This window comes from Hypanus sabinus, chromosome 19 (assembly GCF_030144855.1).
Source record: "Hypanus sabinus isolate sHypSab1 chromosome 19, sHypSab1.hap1, whole genome shotgun sequence".
Taxonomy (NCBI): domain Eukaryota; kingdom Metazoa; phylum Chordata; class Chondrichthyes; order Myliobatiformes; family Dasyatidae; genus Hypanus; species Hypanus sabinus.
The window spans coordinates 24,321,964-24,340,130 of record NC_082724.1 but is presented as its reverse complement, the minus strand read 5'-3'; the positions used below and the strand labels follow the sequence as shown (position 1 = coordinate 24,340,130).

The 18,167-nt window shown below is 36.9% G+C and overlaps 1 protein-coding gene across 5 annotated transcripts in view; it reads right to left on the bottom strand.

The window, feature by feature from the left end:
- The window catches only part of slmapa (sarcolemma associated protein a), a 190,373-nt gene that overhangs the window by 115,471 nt on the left and 56,735 nt on the right, over positions 1-18,167 (bottom strand). For all 5 annotated transcript variants that reach the window (XM_059944200.1, XM_059944198.1, XM_059944203.1 and 2 more), the window contains exons 2-4: positions 15,083-15,230; positions 10,973-11,045; positions 1,011-1,047 (exon numbers count right to left, since the gene is read on the bottom strand). In XM_059944200.1, the coding sequence (XP_059800183.1) occupies positions 1,011-1,047; positions 10,973-11,045; positions 15,083-15,230 (258 nt within the window). The remainder of the gene's footprint in view (positions 1-1,010; positions 1,048-10,972; positions 11,046-15,082; positions 15,231-18,167) is intronic.

Sequence of the window (18,167 nt, the reverse complement as noted above, 5' to 3'; positions counted from 1 at the left end):
TTGTGAATATTCAGCTGCTGAGTACATTCAAGATTGACATCAGGAAATTTTTGGACATCATGGGAATCCAGACATATATAGAGAGGTAGGAACACAAATCTAAAGCTAAAGATCATCATGATTTTAATAAATAGCAGAGTAGACTTGAAGGGTTTTATGTTCTAGAACTGCTTTACTTTTTATTGTCTTGTTAGCACATTCAAATATGAAAATTGCTTCTTTACTTGCTTCTATAATTAATAATAGCCCTGAATTTATAGTCGTTATTTTTTAAAATATTAATACATAAAGCAACAGAAACACCTTTTAAACATTTAAATAAAACATAGATCTAAATTGAACAATACATATTCTGGTCCCTGAAATCAATAGAAGCAGTTCCTGTGCTAATCGAGATAAGATGCACCTGTCTGAAGTTTCCCCATGGTAAATGGTGAAGAACAATAGCAGCGTTTGGCTTTGATGCTGGAGAGTCTAAACATCAAGCAAAAAAAATCAGGATTTGCATGTTTTGTGCAGAATTCCCAAAATTTATAAAGGGATAATGTCAACAGTTATGCAGGGAACTGCCAAAATCTTTCTGAAAATCCAGGCCATTCTGTCATTGAAGTTATAGACCACGCAGAGAAGTATAAAGTGAGAGTGAGATTCGCAGTCTGTTCAAAACTGAACTTGACAGAAAGTAAACTCCCCTAGAAAGACATTTTATCGCAAAACTGCTCTCAGGCAGTACTCTTACTAAGACGTTCATAATAAAATATATATTAAGATAATTTTATGTTAAGCAAACTACTGACATTAAAAGTATCCAATTTATTAACACCAGCTCACTTTTTTTTAAACAAATGGAAAATTCTTTAATCCAGGACAGGCTTAATAACATGTTTTAACTTAATACTGATGTTATCAATATTGAAACTCATATTTCTATTCGTTATATGCCTATATTTCAAAGAAAAACCTGAGCCATTTCTTTCACATAGAAATAGGTAATCTAACAAGCCACTCACCTTTTCAATAGGAAGTGGGAGAGGAGCTTGGATAACACTAGGAGACAAAATGCACCATGTAAGATTAAAAAAAAGTGAAAACATCTTCAATACAAAATGACTTGTATTTCTCTTTGGTAGCAGAGAGTACAGAATGGATACACCTGAAAACAAGAGGTGAAGGAAAAGTTAATTATCACTGATGAATTCCTGCGAATGTGCATCTCGAGTTGAAGTTGGTAAATGATATTTGCATGAGAATGATTAGTTCCTATTGAAGTTGGCCTGTGACAAATCCTTCAAAGCAGTACAATGATTTTTTTGCTGTGTATATCATTGCTTTACAGTAGAAACAGTGACAAAATGGCAGATTCCTGTTATTCTCACTTAATGAATCATGCTATCCAAAAACTAAAATGTACATGCATCATACGTATTATTTCGATGATTTCCAGAAATACTTTAAAGCTTTGCTACCTTGTTATCATTACAGCATAGGTTTGTCTGAGTGAATTTGGACCCAAAAGCAATAAATAACAGAACTGCATTTAGCAAAGGGTCATAATGGCTTCTATTAAAAACTGCATATCACAGAGGAACAAAGAGAAGAGAACATCTTTATTCTTAGAGAACAACTAAAAAGGGAAAAAAAGGGAGATCAGGATATTGGGAGAACTGGAATAGTGTTTTAGAATCTTACTCAACCTTCAGAATTGTTAAAGAAAAATTTTAAACTTCTTTTGGGAATAGTGCAGAAGTTAAACTGACATTTGCTACTTCTTTCTTAACGAATGTGAGAGTTAACATTTTTTCAACCTGCAGAAACAAGTCTAATGATGGCCTGAATCTAACGTTTGTCGGTCTTTATGTATATTTTTCATAAATTATATTGTATTTCTTTATTTTTCTGTAAATACCTGCAAGAAAATTCATCTCAATATAGTATGCAGTGACATATAAAGTAGGTACTCTGATAATAAATTTATTTTTTGACATTTTTATAAAATTATGAAAACTTCTTCAGTTTGAAACATCAGATCCAAAGCTTCTCGCCTTATCCACACAATCCACTAGGAGGAATGCTTCTTCCTCCATCCTCTATTTCGCATTCTGACACATAAAAATGAACAAATTCTTAACACGAAGTTGAGCTGACTACAGTCTCTTTAATTAAGTTTCTTTATGACCTTCAACCAGGTCAACCAGGTGTGCAACCACCTTTTTAAATGTCTCACTTTCCTTATGTCTGCACCTGTTTAAACACCATTGTATCTGTACACCATATTTCACTCTCCAAAGATATCAACCCTCACTAGTATCTGCATTATTTATGTTTTGAAAACTCAGCATTAAAACCAAGTTCAAAAACAAGGAAATTAAGGAGCTACCTCACTTAGCTAAAAACATAGAAAGTGAAGAAAAAATTGTATTCTAAATCAGAAACAAAATTATTGGTAACAGTCATCAAACAATTCTGAAACTGTCAAAGACTATAAGTGAAGCTGATCAGAAGCTTAGACAAAATTTTCAATTTATACTCTTAAACTGTTTCATCCATTTCAACATTGAATTTCAGACTTCTAGCACAAAGGACCTTGAAGTACACTTTGTATAATGTAGAGATTACATTAAAGTTTACAATGACACAGTTATAATATACAGCTGTTCAAAAGTCAAATGTTACATATAATTGCTGACATACTGTTGAAATTTCAAATACAATTGTGATTGCACATGGAAGAAAACTGATTAAGACTAATTAAGTATATTATCTTCAGGTCTTAGCTGAATCAGGAAACTCTGACATAGAAAAATGACTGGTTATCATGCTTAACACAATATACTCTTGATGGCTGTTACACAATCATCAAGGACACTTATTGTGCCAATCCACACCTGCTGTACTTCTACTCCCAGCAGAAATTGAGGACCTCAGCACCAGAGGTAAGGACCATGAAGCTACGGTCAAGGAAGATCCAGAAGTGCTTACAGGAGTGCTTTGAATCAGAGGACTGGACAATATCCAGTTTTATTTTTGGATCTGAATTAATATGCCACAGTTGTCACCGATTTCATCAAGACCTATGTGAAGGAGAATGTGCCATTGAGAACATAATGGACATACCCAAACAAGAAGCCATGAATGAACAGTGAGATTTGCAGTCTGATGTGGCATTCAACACGGGTGATCCAGAACGCCTCAAAAAATATACAGGAGTGACCTATGGAAGTCTTTCCTAAGAGTGATAAAGCAATTTCTACTGAAGTTAAGAGATGGATCAGATGCACTTCAGCACTGGCAGGGTTTGCAGCCCGTTACTTCTACAAGGCAAAACCTAATTAGATGAATGGCTGTGATGCTTCAGTCCCAGATGAACTCAATGCCTTTTATGTCCTCTTTGAAAGGGAGAAGAAAACTACACCAATGCACATCTCTGAAACATCTGGTGATCCTAATAACAACTATCTCAGAAGCCAATGTCATAGCATCTTTCAAAAAGGGTGAACCCTTCAAAGGTGCCAGACCCCAATGATATACCTGATAGGGCACTGAAAATCTGTACCAATTAACTGGCCAGAGTGTTCAAGGGACATCTTAAACCTCTCACTGCTGCAGTCACAGGCTCCCACTCGCTTCAAAAAAGCACCAATCATACAACAAGAGCAGGGTAACCTGTCTCAACAAGTAAAACACTTATTGCATTCTCATCTACTCTGATTAAGTGCTTTGACTAGAATTAGCTCCTAAGGAATGGCCTGGATTCACTAACTTGCCTACCAGCACCACAGTTGATAGTGGATGCAATCTCACTGGTTCTCCATTCAGCCTTGGATCACCAAGGCAACAGCAATACCTATGTCAGGCTGCTGTTTATTGAATACAGCTCAGCGGTCCACACCATCATTCCCTCTGTACTAGCAACAAACTTCAAAATGTGGGCCTCTGTATCTAGATCAACTAGATCAGGGGTGGGCAAACTTTTTGACTTGTGGGCCACAAAGGGTTCTAAAATTTGACAGGGGGGCCGGACCAGGAGCAGATGGATGGAGTGTTTTGGTAATACACCTCATAAGAGAAAATAAAATATCATGGGATATGTAGAAAACATGTGCTTTAATTTCAATTGAAAATGAACAAATGCATTACAACAAAATATCTGTCTTTGAAGTCCCTTGGTATTTAGCTATTTATTGAAATGACTTTTAAAACACTGAAAATTAAATGAATAAAATACAGCTTTTTTAAATAGTAACAGTTATTATTTTAAAGCACTGAAAATTCTGTTATCCTTCAAGATATTATCATCATCACTCTCCTCCTGCCTGTCTTTATTTCAAAAACGGTAGGAGATGCAGGTCTACTTGTCCTGCTCCTTCTTATTCAATTGTCCCCTGTGCCAAAACTCAACAACGACCAGCCAGTATGCGGAGCGCGTTAATTGATCTGGAGCGCATTTTTTATTTTGAGAACGTATGTGCATCAGCGCACTACTCATGTCCATCACTTAACAGAAATGACATGTAACATGTAAGGCTTATTGAAAAAAATATTTTCAAATGCATTTTTTACATAACACAACGAAGAAACTTATTTTTAATTTCAGTGGGAACAGTGTTGTTGGTCTCCCTTTTTAGCCAGCGCATCAAAGTCTGGATTTAGTTTTGTTGTGGCGATTCTCAGGATGGATCTGAGGTGTTGGTCAGTTAACTTGGATCTGTGGCTGGCTTTGTTGATGTTCATGACGCTGAACGCCTGTTCACACAAATAGGTCGAGCCGAACAAAGAGTAAAGCGCAAATGTGGAGTAATACGCTGCACCTCAACAAAGGTCAATGTGTAGCGGTGTGCTACATGCAGCGCTAAAATTACGACACGGAGTCGGTAACTGCAGTCGAAGAAAAAAAACTTTATTCGAAATCCTCAGCCTCACTTTTAAGCCTCCCTCAACCTGCCCCCCTGTGCAGAGGCTCCAAAGCTCTTTGCTCGCAAATCCCCGCAGGCTATCTCCCTTAGCCAGAACGCTGGCTAATTGTGAGCCGGTTCGGATGTGCCAGGAAATGGGTCGCCACAAATGTATATAGAGTGCGTCATCTATTGGGAAAACTCCAGAATTGCGGGGAAAAAACGTTAACAAGGTTTATTAATATAATTTCATCAAGTTCTGCGGGCCGGATTAGAAAGCTTAACGGGCCGCATATGGCCCGCGGGCCGTAGTTTGCCCATGCCTGAACTAGATCCTTGACTTCCTCATTGGGAATTCAGTCAGTGAGGATTGAAAATAGCATCTTCTCCTCCTCACACCAACATATATCACGGATGCATGCATGGCCTGCTGCTTTACTCTCTGTATATCCATGTCTGTGTGGCTGAGCACAGAATGAATGCCATCTATAACTTTGTTGATGACATAATTGTTATCAACAGAGTCACAGATGGTGACAAGGAGGTATTCAGGAGTGAATCAGTGTGAGTGGTGTTTCAAAAACAACCTTGGACTCAATGTTAGTAAAACCATGGAATTTATTGTGGACTTAGAGTCATAGAAAAGTACAGTGCAGAAACAGGCATCAAGTTCCATCTGCCATTTTCCAGCCGGGCCAGATCCTGCTGCACACCATGACAGTCTCCTTTGCTATCCACTACACTCCTAATCTTGGTGTCATCTGCAAATTTAGTGATCCATTTAACCACATTATCATCCAGATCATTGATATAAATGGCAAAAAATGGACCAGCACTGTTCCCTGTGGCACACCACTAGTCAAAGGCCTCTGGTCAGAGAGGTATCCCTCTGTCACCACTCTCTTGGCTTCTCCCAGAAAGCCAATGTCTAATCCAATTTACTACCTCATTTTGAATGCTGAGCAACCTTCGTGACCAACCTCCCATGCAGGACCTTGTCAAACACCTTGCTAAAGCCCATGTAGACAACATCCACTGCCTTGCCTTCATCCACGTTCCTTGTAGCTTCCTTGAAAAACTCTACCTGATTGGTTCAACATGCTCTACCACACACAAAGCCATGCTGACTATCCTTAGTAATGTCTACTGAAATACTCATATATCCAGTCCCTTAAAATACCTTCCAATAACTTTCCCACTACTGATGTCAGGCTCATCGGCCTATAATTTCGTAGTTTATTTTTAGAGCCTTTCTTAATCAGTGGAACAACATTGACTATCCTCCACCTCACCTGTTGCTAAGGACGATTTAAATATCTCTGCCAGGGCCCTGGCAATTTCTGCACTTACTTCCCAAAGGTTCCAAGGGAACACCCTGTCGGGCCATGGGGATTTATCCACCCTAATTTGCCTCAAGACAGCAAACACCTCCTTTTCTGTAATTTGTAAAGAGTCAATTAAGTTGATGCTGTTTTGCCTTACTTCTATAGGCTCTATGCCTGTCTCCTGAGTTAATAAGATGTAAAAAAAATCCATTCAAGATCACCCCCATCTCTTTTGGCTCCACACCTGGATTACCATTCTGATATTTCAGAGGACCAACTTTGTCCCTTGCAATCTTTTTGTTCTTATCTGTAGAACCCCTTAGGATTCTCCTTCACCTTGTCTGCCAAGGCAACCTCATGCCATTTTTGAGCCCTGATTTTTTTTCTTAAGTGCATCTTGCAATTAGACTCCTTAAGTACCTCATATGTTCCTATCTGCTTATACCTGCAAAGCACCTCCATATTTTTTTGTAACCACAGCCTTCATATCTCTTGAAAATCAAGGTTTAATACTGATTTCGCTACCTTTTATTCTGACAGGCATATACAAGCTTTGTACTCTCAAAATTTCACTTTTGAAGGCCTCATACTTCCCAAGTATAAGTTTGTCGTAGAAAAGCTTGTCCCAATCCACACTTGTCTGAACATTCCTTATACCATCAAAATTGGCCTTCTAAGCCCAATTTAGAACCTCCACCTGTGGACCAGACCTATTTTCTGCATACACACTATCCTTGTTAATTGTGGGGGATACATTCCTCGTAGTCGACGCAGAGTATGGAAAACGCATAATGTGAATTAATTATTTAAATGGAGAAAATAGGGATGCGCTCTGGAGGGCTTCCTAAGTACGTTTTATCTGTAATTTATTCACATTTTCATACCAATACGACACAAAAGCAGTACCACAAGGCAACATTCGTATTATAGTAATATTTAAAGTAATATTCAACTTAATAAATCATAGGAAGATTGCCTTGAAACCTGACACAGTCTTTCATCCTTACTTATGTAAGGGCGTTTTGGCATACGCTTCCAAAAAAGCCCAGTCTCGTCTGCATTAAACACCTGCTTTGGTGTGATGCCTAACTCAGCTATCATAGCCCGCAACTGCTCAGGGTAGCGTCCAACAGCTTCGTGGTCATCATTAGCCTGCTCACCACGCACAGCTAAGTTGTGAAGCTTGTGACGATTAACAAACTTAGAAAACCACCCCCTACTTGCATTAAAGCTAACAATATCACCTGACACTTCCTCACTAGCCTCTGAACAAAGGCGGCCATAAATTTCCAAAGCTTTCACACGAAGATGATCAAAACTGAGTGCTTTTCTCCTTTGCCTCACGCTCAATGTACAAACTCAACATTTTCTCCATTTTTGTCATAATCGGGTTGCGCACTTTGGTAACAATCTTTGAAGACACCTGTGATGAATCAACCACTGCACTTTTTATTTTCTCAGCATTTTTTGTGAAATTAAATTTCTTTAATTTTCTAAATTTCTAAGTATTACTGTAGAGAGCATTTTAACCGGTTGAATCAGCATCAAGTATGGAGGGTCCACTGTACATGACTGGAAAAAGCGGCAGAGGGTTGTAAACTCAGCCAGCTCTGTCATGGTCACTAGCCTTCACACCATTGAGGACATCTTCAAAAAGTGATGCCTCAAAAAGAAGGCATCCATTATTATTGACTCATAGCACCCAGGATATTACTATTATCAGACAGGAAGTACAGGAGTCTGAAGATACACACTTGAGTGTTTTAAAATGGCTTCTTCCTCTCTGCCATCAGATTTCTGAATGGACAATGAAGCTTTGAATACTGCCTCACTAATTTTGCTTTCTTTTTGCATTGCTTGTTTATTTTATATACATTTCTTATTGTAATCTATAGTATATTTTATGTACTGCACTGCTGCCGCAAAACAACGAATTTCTCAACACACATCAGTGATAATAAACCAAAACAAGTATTTTCCTGGCAGAAATTATAGAATGCAAACTTATTCCAAGAATCCAGAAACTTGCACAGCTTAATTAGGGCAGTTTCAAGCAAGTGTGCTCATTATTTCATTCATTTCTTGGTGAGCATTTATTGCCCAAGAGGACATGTTGGAATTTTTCCATTGAAGGAAGATTGACTGGTTTTCCCACAAATGGGGAGCTTGTATGCATGGGTACCTGTAACATTACATCACTGACTTTGTGAGACAGTAAAGATGTCCACATTATCCATCTCACAACAAGTATTGATGCTGGATTGATCATTGCTTATTATTTCTATCAAACTGGCCTCAAAACATCAATTTCCCTCAAAAAAATTACTCTTGAAGCTCTCGAGAATCCCAGAAAGGTAGCTCTTCTCACAGAGCCTCAGAAAACAACCCTTGCAACAATGTGTGCAGAGCCCCGAAATCCAACATAACTAATAACTGTGGACAGGTTTTTGGCTTCTCTTGCAGGACCCAGACCTGAGATGATGATAGTGACCACATGACAGGAGTTAATTAACATCAAACATGATGCATTCCTGGATAAAAGGTTCCACCATTTCCCAGATCTAAAGATGGAGCTCAACCAGCACCTGAAAAGATAGGGCCTGGAGAATACTAAGATCCCAGAAAGAGGCTGGAAAGACAGTCTGTTGCTGACGTCCTTAACATTCGAGTCCTTCAGTGGATCAAGACTATCCCAGCACAATCACACAAAGCCTAATATCACCATGAGCAAAAAAAAGCATCAGGGAGAGTGCAAGGCTCACTCCCACTGGTACAACTATTACAGCTTCTGCTTTACAGCTACAGCGAACTGGATTCAATATAATAGTGCTGGAATTAGATGCAAACTCTATGTTTAAATGATATTACATAGGATATTCAATATGCAGGGCCTGGAAGGATATACATCTAATGCGAACAAAGAGAATTGATGTAGCTAAGCAAGAAGGTTCCATAGACATGATGGGCTGAAGGGGCCACTCCTGTGCTGTGCAATTTTATAATATTATCTTTATTGTACAGCAATGTTAAGATAAATGAAAGCTCAGCACTAATCATTAAATATGAATGCCTCCCACCTCACTAAAACCTTTGGTTCCATCAATTAAGAAAAACTGTGAAACACTCCCTTCAAAACCTGGCTGTTCAGAGATTTTTTTTCTATTTTATGTTGGCTTCACATTTCCGATATGTTTACAACAGGGACAATCTTAGTGAAGAGTGGCATCAAAAAAAGACTGCATCACTTCTCCTACAATTTATCCAGTTTTTTTTCACCACACTCCTGCACCTCACCTCTAACACATTTCCTGTAGGAATAGACCTGTTCTTCAGAGCTAATGGGAAGTCTTTCAACCTGCAGCAACTTCACTCCAGAACCCATCCCAACCTCAGAAGTCTAGCTACAATATACTGATGACATGCGTTCTGAACACCAAGCCATTAACAAACTTGGATCAGTGAAATATAAGAGTGGATGGGCTTCAACAAACAAAAAAAGTCCTGATCTATTTGCCCACAAAATACTACATCACCTTCCCCAAAAAAAATGAGGCCTGGAATATGAATACAACTTCTCTTACATCTCAGTAAAAATAGGTACCACTGATGAAATTCACTATGGCCTTCAATGTGCCACCACAGTACTTGGATGATTAAGGCAAAAGGTGTTTAAACATCAAACCCTCAGACTCAGCACAACAAAAATCAGGCAGCAATGAAATCTGCTCTACTGTGTGCTGCTGAGATCAGGCAGCTCAAGACACAGAAAAAATACCTCCAATGTGGTCTCCATAAAATCATCCAAATTCACTGCAAGGATAAGCAGGCCATCATTTTTAGCAAGGAAGCACTTGTTATACACTAAGAGCAAGTTGAATTATTCACATATTCAATGCTGGTCTCCCCAAAGACACTTCAGGTGACATCATGAGAATCATTTTTTAAGTGGACAGAGGAAAATATTCAAGCTTATCACATCCTCGAAAATATGCTACTTTCCCTGACTCCTGGATTTCAACTCTTCAAAAAATCTAGCTGGATGTAAAGATCAAATAAATACACATTTACTCATTTAAATTATGAGAATGGGATACTTAAAATTAAATGTCAAGTCTCAGCTATTTAATCATCTGAAACTTAAGTTGATCTACCTATTAGAAACTTGTTTTTTTACCTCGCATTTATAAAAACAAATTATTGAAAACAGAACATTAAACAATTATGATGATACAACATCAACGCTGATGACTAGCTCTTAATCTATTAATTTTACATATGGTTTTATATTACAAAATACAACTTCCTCAAAAAAATTAAGTATTTCTTTCCCCCATCTCTTCGATTAAAAAAGAATCATCTCTCGGATTTGAAGGCAACTATTTGCAGAGAATGTTCAAATGTATTACTTCCCCCAAAACAGGAAGCATATGCCATTAAATAACATTGCTTTGGATAGTCAACAACATACTTAGAAATTAAAAATGCTTATATATTAGCATTAATTATCATAAACATTATTTCAAGAAAAGAAAAGCAGACAGCAAAATACTCCAGACACCAGAAAAGGTAGAAGTAATATAAAAGCTAAAAAACATTTCTGTTAAAACAATATGTGCAAATGCACTTAATCTATTCTGTTTGCTCTTTGCTTTCAGTTTAAGTGATAAATAATGAAAGCTTAAACAGTGCAGATGTTGAAAAATGTAGTAACTTGTGGAAATGCACATTGTCACATATAGCTGTAAGTTTACTTACTCAGATCGTCGCCGGCCTTCCATACCATCTGGCATAAACAACTTGACAGTAGATACTATGCACCCATGTGTAACTGTAAGCAAACATTAAAATATTCAATACAGTACATCAAACTGAATGTATAAAGTAAAATCTGAGAGCATGAGATAGTCTAGTTAAAAAAATTCTTTGATATTGCAGCTTCATGAAATTGACAATGAAGTTGCTTTTTCCTCGGACAGACATTTGCAGTTAACACAATTTGAAATTAAGTAACACCAGTTTCCTCTTCACTCTATTGCATTAGCTACAAAGACTTATCATTTTTTTCCCTTCCTGTCATGACAGCAAAGCAGCTAGGTTTTGAGCAAGGGGTGGGTTGAAGAGGAACAATTGAAGGACACCAAAAAAAAATCTACCCCACATACTTTATAGCTTGACGTTGATATGTTGCTGAAATCAGATGGATGTTATCAAATGAGACTAAAATCTCCACTAAAAAGTGGGTTTTATGAACAATTTGACATAAAAGGGCTGAGTTGGTATAGTATTTTTAACAGAGGAAATTTGCAGATGACCTAATTGGAGAACCACAGGGTATTCCTGAGAACGTAAGGATAGGACTTAAAAAAGTTGGTTGGATGATTTGAAATTAGGTCAAGATTCATAAACTAATTTGCAAAAAGATCAAGGATTTAAAATTCACTTGCTCACGAATTCAAAGCATGACACAGGCAGGTGAACACCAAGAGGTTGTAAAGTCCAAAGTGAAGGATGCACAGAAACATACAGAATAGTGACTGTCATTTGAAACAAATTGTTGAAATGATGCATAGAAAAGGAGCTTCAAGTTCAATTTACACTGAATCAGATGCAAAGCCATTACTCTAGTTCAATCTGAATAATGGATGTTAAGGAGATGGTGTAATGAAGCAGAATTAAAAATCATTATTAAAACATTTTAAATTTTAGTTTTTTTTTAAAGAGATAAAGCATTGTAACATGTCCTTCCAACCCAATAAGCCCCTGCTGCCCAATTACGCTCTTGGGATCAATTAACCCAAATGTCTTTGGAATGTAGGAGAAAACTGGAGCATCTGGAGGAAACCCATGTAGACAACATCAACGGCAGACACTGTAACAGCATTAGGCTAACTGCTACGCCATCATGACAGCCTTCCCTAACGTGCCCCTGCAAGAAATCTTGAGATACCAACAAATTAAGTTCTACCAGGCAGACTGAGAGCACAGACCTAGTAACAACAGGGAAGGCAACACAGGTGGTCTCAGTATTACGGCAAACATAGTTCTGAAGCATATTTTGTGTCTATTTTCAATTTATAGTACAGACACACTACCTTTCTCTCATGGTTGTTCATCCTGTGGTTAACTGCAGTCAATGCAGAGGGTCACTCATGTCACTGTTCTTGTAACTTATCAATGAAAATTAAGTTAAAATGGCAAAGTTATAATGGCCAATGAAAACAAAATATACTGAGACATGTTAAACAACTTTTTATATTAAAAAAATAAGCAGAGTTAATTTTTCAGGTTGATGGATGATCTTTCAGAGTGAGGATGTAGTTTTAAGATATTGTGACGAGGCATTAAAAGGGAGTTGAGGAATAATCTTCTGTATCCAAACAGTAGAAGACATCTGGAACTCATGACATGACTGAGTAGAAGAAAATGACCAAAGCACATAAAAAAAAGTTAAAGAACAATTTAAGTGTCATTACTCACAGAGATTTGTACTGTAACTTGAAGGATAATCAGCATTTTTTTTGGTTTGGCAGAGATATTATCAACACAAAAGAATATTGTTGCTCTTGTTAGGGGAGAATAACCAGCTGTAGAACATTGTTGAAAGTGCCCTTCAGATAAGTGTGTTGGGCTCAGACTTTTTCCACCTCTACAGGTGGAGTCATTGCTGACCGTATAATTAATCTTCAATTCTATTCATAACATCTCAGAAAATGAAGCATAAAGACTGCACGTAGCAAGCCCCAAGGATGGGCTAAAATGTGGCAAGTAAAAAATGGGTTCCACAAATGAGCATAATCAAGTGACCATCCAATGTCTACACTTGATGACTGAGATCAGTGGTATGATCATTATCAAGTCCTCACCATTAATAAACCAGGGGTTATCACTGACCATGATAACTTAACAGAACAAGATACATAAATATTGCAACTACAAGACCAGTTCAAAATCTGGATATACTGCAACAAGTGGATAACATGATAGAACACTCTTCATTTATACAATTAAACACAGGTTCAACACACTCTAATAACCTGAGACCATCTGGGACAAAATAGCCCACCTCACTTACACTCCCTATGTCATTATTAATATTAACTTTTTCCAACAACAGCACATTGATCTACAAAATGTACAACAGCAACGAGACGACTTCATCCAACGTGAATTATATCAGAGATATTACTGTAACCTCCCAAACTGGAAAAAAAAGAGCATTTAAAAAAAGCTTTGATGGCTCCTTTTTAAAAGGTTTTAAATATGATCCTCCATATACAGCAGGATAGACTATCCCGCAGTTAAGATTTTAAGCAGCACTATGAAGAGACTCTTCAAAGAGTTGGGTGATAATAAGGCTACACACCATATTAACGATGAGCGCCTAGGAGTTCTCTTTTTACTCTTGTCAGCCTGTTCTGTTTTCTCCAATTCACAATCACTAACCTATGCTGGTTCTTAACAATTAATTTTTACATTCTTACATTTTATGGTCTCAGTCCACCCCAGTCCCTCCACCAGCTCTAAAAGACTTAAACTATCATATGACTTAAGCATCCCCACTCCCATCTCCACTCCACCTCCCGACAACCCTCGTCTCCAAGTCAGCCAATCTAACCTGTCAAAAATCTTCTCTTCTTCCATCCTGTACAGATGATTGAATATTCAGTTGGCAATTCATTCCCTAACTTCTTCACCTCCCTTTGTTTCCTTGACATTCTCTTGAAAACTCATTTGTAATATCTTAATTTCTGATGTTTACAACTTTGACTGATCAGGTTTTTAATGTCTCCGGGTGGGGGGGGGGGGGGGGGGGGGTGGAGGTTACCAAAGTTTTGTACAAATAAAGCAATGGCTAATTTGACTGTGAATTTCATCAATCAATTTTCCCAATCAGATTCTTACACATCAGAGATTTTGTAGTATCTAGATTAAAATGTTAGGACATCTAGAAATTGTAGTTCTAAACAGTTGTTGATTGCCAATGGGCTATTAATAATACAAAACACTTTAGTTTTAAATCCCAACTTGCTGCTGTACAAACAAGGTTAAAACAATCAATTTTTCTCAGTTATTTTTGATGAGAAATGCATAGAACAAAAAATCTTTTTTCCCTAACCACAAATAACAACCAAAATTATACTTAATCTTAGGATTAATAAAACACCAATGAGTTATAACTGCAATGTTTCATTGCATATTTCAGGATTTCTTTTTAACCTTCAGCCACAAACTCCCAACCAATGTTAAATCTGACAGGTTAAGACTGTAGTGCTCTGGTACAGTATGACCATGTGACTGGGACTAAAGACCCTATTAAGTTCTTTCCATTGGTGATGTACCAGAAACACTGGCATTATATCCAAAAGGAGTTAACAACAGCGACAAAGAAAATGTGGTGCCTTTATTTTTATGCATAGCCAAACTACATAGAGCACTTTTAGATTATCAGGTAACTAGCCAATGATCTCAGAGCAGTTTTGCATCTATATAATTGATCACATCCAAAGTCCGTCCTTCAAGCATGATCACAGAATACTCATTTTTAAGCTCTGGTTTCTTCTGTAACATTTATAAAAGTGAAAAGTGAGACAGTCAATATAGTATATACTAAATATCCAGTTAAAAATCAAGAATAATGTATTTAGAGATATATAGAATGGTGGTGTAATGAGGCAGAAAATACCAGTAACAAGACTATTCCAACATGAAACAAAAACAAGCACCTATAAATAAACAACAGGAAAGCAGAATAACATTTGCAATAAGCAGCACATAATGGGAAAGTAAATCTAGATAACATTGTTTTGTGTGGGGATATAAAAATTATTGGGCAGATGTACAAAAATATAGGATTTGTACCCTTACCTTTCCTCGTATTTTCAGTCACATCTACACCAAACTGAATGATGTCCCCCGACAGGAGTTCACATGGTGGGCTTTCCTCCGATCCTCGACTTAATCTTTGACTATTAATAAACGTACCATTACTACTTTTAGTGTCCTGTAAATAGAACTGAAAAAAGGCTAAATTAGTCTTTTAGTGATTTCTATTATGTTGCATATGCTAGTCACAGAATAGTTCATTCACCTTTAGCATTAAATATACTTGTCACTGCCCAAAATACAAAGCTATATATGAGTTATATTCAAGTTTGACATTTCAGCAACACTAAAGTTTCATTATATTACCTGTATATGTATCAGTTATCATCATACATTTGTAATTAGAATGTACTACACTGCATAACATTCTCTGTATTAAATAAACATCTAATTCCAAAAATTATCAGGCTGCAATTCAGGATTCTATTTAATTTCATTAATTATATCAAGGTTAGCCATGCTGCTAATAACATCATTAAAAAAGGTTAAGCCTAGTGTGGGGAGATCACATATTATTAAGGAAACTCAGCAATATACGTCTACTAGTTCAAAACTCTATTCTGAACAAAGTAATTATACAAGTGAAAATTCTACAAAAGCAAAATCTTGAAACGTAAACTGTGAGCATGCATTTCCAGATTCTTGTAGAATGCAGCAATTCTGCTGGCAGCATACATGTGTGGAAATAACTGCCTTTTTCCAAAACAGACCAATGAGTACAGTGGACTTCAGTTTATTGGGACTAGTCCATTTTGGCCCAATTAAGCAGCTGTTCCAATTAGTCGAAGTTTGTGAAAATATTTTAAAAGCTATAAAAAAGACAAGCTACCGTTTAATTGAGTAACGAATTGTGTATTATCTTAAGTTATCAATGGAGGAATTTATCTAGTGTACACTGCCATGTTCTTTTGATTGACTATAAATGCTTTAATTCCTGATTTCTCAATCTTCTCTACTGTGCCTCACAGGCTCACTTCAATGGTGGAACAAGCAAAAAAAGATATACAATGGATTCCAGTTAACTGGGCCATCAGTTAATCGGGCAGCTGCTTATTTAAGACATTATGCCACTTAAATGGGACAGTGTAGACACCAAGTGCAGATAACAGATAATAATCTGTCATCATTGCCTTCCTGCATCTTGGTGAGGGTATGAATTTTTTTGACGTCAAACTTAAAAAAGTTTGCTTTTTGAATAGTGCTGTCGGCCCAAATGGATAACATATTACAAACATATGCAAGTAATGCTATTTTAAAAAATGTTCACTCAAAGCACTGTGTAGTGCTAAAAGGCCACACAAGTACATACAATGACCTCTGAAATAATTCTGAATAATCTTCTCAGTATCAACTTCCAGAAACCACTAGGGGGAATTCTTCCAACAAACCAAATCACATGCTACTCACAATTCACTCACAACACGTAATACAAATACAAATGTACCATCTGTGCACCTTTTGGTGATATGAAACACTATTTCTCATCTGGTTTCACTAAAATAACTTGGGAAGGATACAGAATTAAAATGGCAGGCACCAAGAAGCTCAGGAAGCACTTGGAGACCAAAAATTTCCTACAAATTAGTAACCTATATGTATGTAATTTAAGTACAGTAAAAGTAAATAGTTGTTCTATCTGGAAGTAGCATTTAGATCCATTCAAACTTATAGACAGCGAAACTGAACTGGATACCCATGTCTGCAGTGGGATGCAACCAGGTTAAGAAAGCGTCTAGCAACTGCAGAAGTAAAATTGTGCACTCTGGTGAGAACAGTAATGAAGTTTTTTTTTCTTTTGAGATAATAGTATACAGAATGTTCTCCATGTTTATTTCATGTGACATAGAAAGAAACATGAAGGTAGAACGTCTTTGTTGTAAAGACTTGGAATATACAAAGTGTTGCTGAGATTTTTCAGGGCTTTGGTTGAACTGTATTTGCTTTATACAAGTCTGGCCTGTATCCATAGAAACAAAATATGTGGCTTCAAGAATCAAAGCACTGAAAGTGAGAAATACACAGATGTATGTTATTAGTTCAAAAATGAGTTCCCCATTTTCTTACAAAGCCAGAAACTTCAGTGTTCAACAATTTGCTTGAATTTTCATTTAGAAAAAAATACATATTCAGATATAAAAAACCAAAAAACAGTATCATCTTTCAGAAGTCAGAAGAAATGATTACATCGAAGGAGAAGCATCCTTGCCAAGCTGTATGTGCATCTTGGCCGAGAAATATCGCACTGCACTAACAGCAATTAGCATCAAGGCTACAATTGTTACTAACTTGTGACAAGGCTACGTGCAAAGTGGCTGGGCTCTCTTTCTCATGTTCAAAGCTGTTAGAGCTACTCCACTTATCCAGGCAACATTTTAAAAACAGCGTACCTACATTTTTCTATTCAATGGCAAACTGCAGTGATTCATCATCCAACTATATATCAATACCAGACAGGACAGACTCTGAAAATAGGTCTGAAAACTGCTTCAGCTCACAATATGATGAATTAAATGAAAGAGGTAGAAGTCAACACGAAGAAGGTTAAAATATTGTTTCTACAGATAAACTGCTAACCTCAGAAACAAAAGCTGAACTATCATTACATGTAGTGTAAACTAGCTACAAGCTGTGCTCTGGGCAAGTAATGTAATTTTAGCCAAAGTAGATAGAAATGGCACCTTAAAGGCATTCAGGGATTGGAAATAAATATTACCCTTGTCAGTGAGGCTCATAGCTCAAAGAATGAATAAATGAAATTTAAAACTAGATCAAAGGCAGAATGTAATAACAGTTCTCTTAATTCTACAACGTTCTTAAACAATGAGAAAAAATCAACAACTTTTGGCAATAACATTAATCCAATTTGTCAGCTCTTCTGATAAATACAAGTGCATGGTACTATTTTCCTGGAATTAGCATTCAACACCTTCTTAAAATTATGAAGCAGAATCCTGATTTGGGAAGCTCAAAATGTTGTCTATTTTTTCTGCAGTAAAGAGTAATAACAATGCCAAAGTTACCTTCATAGTTAAATTAATCTAAAAAACTGACATCTAAAATTTCACAG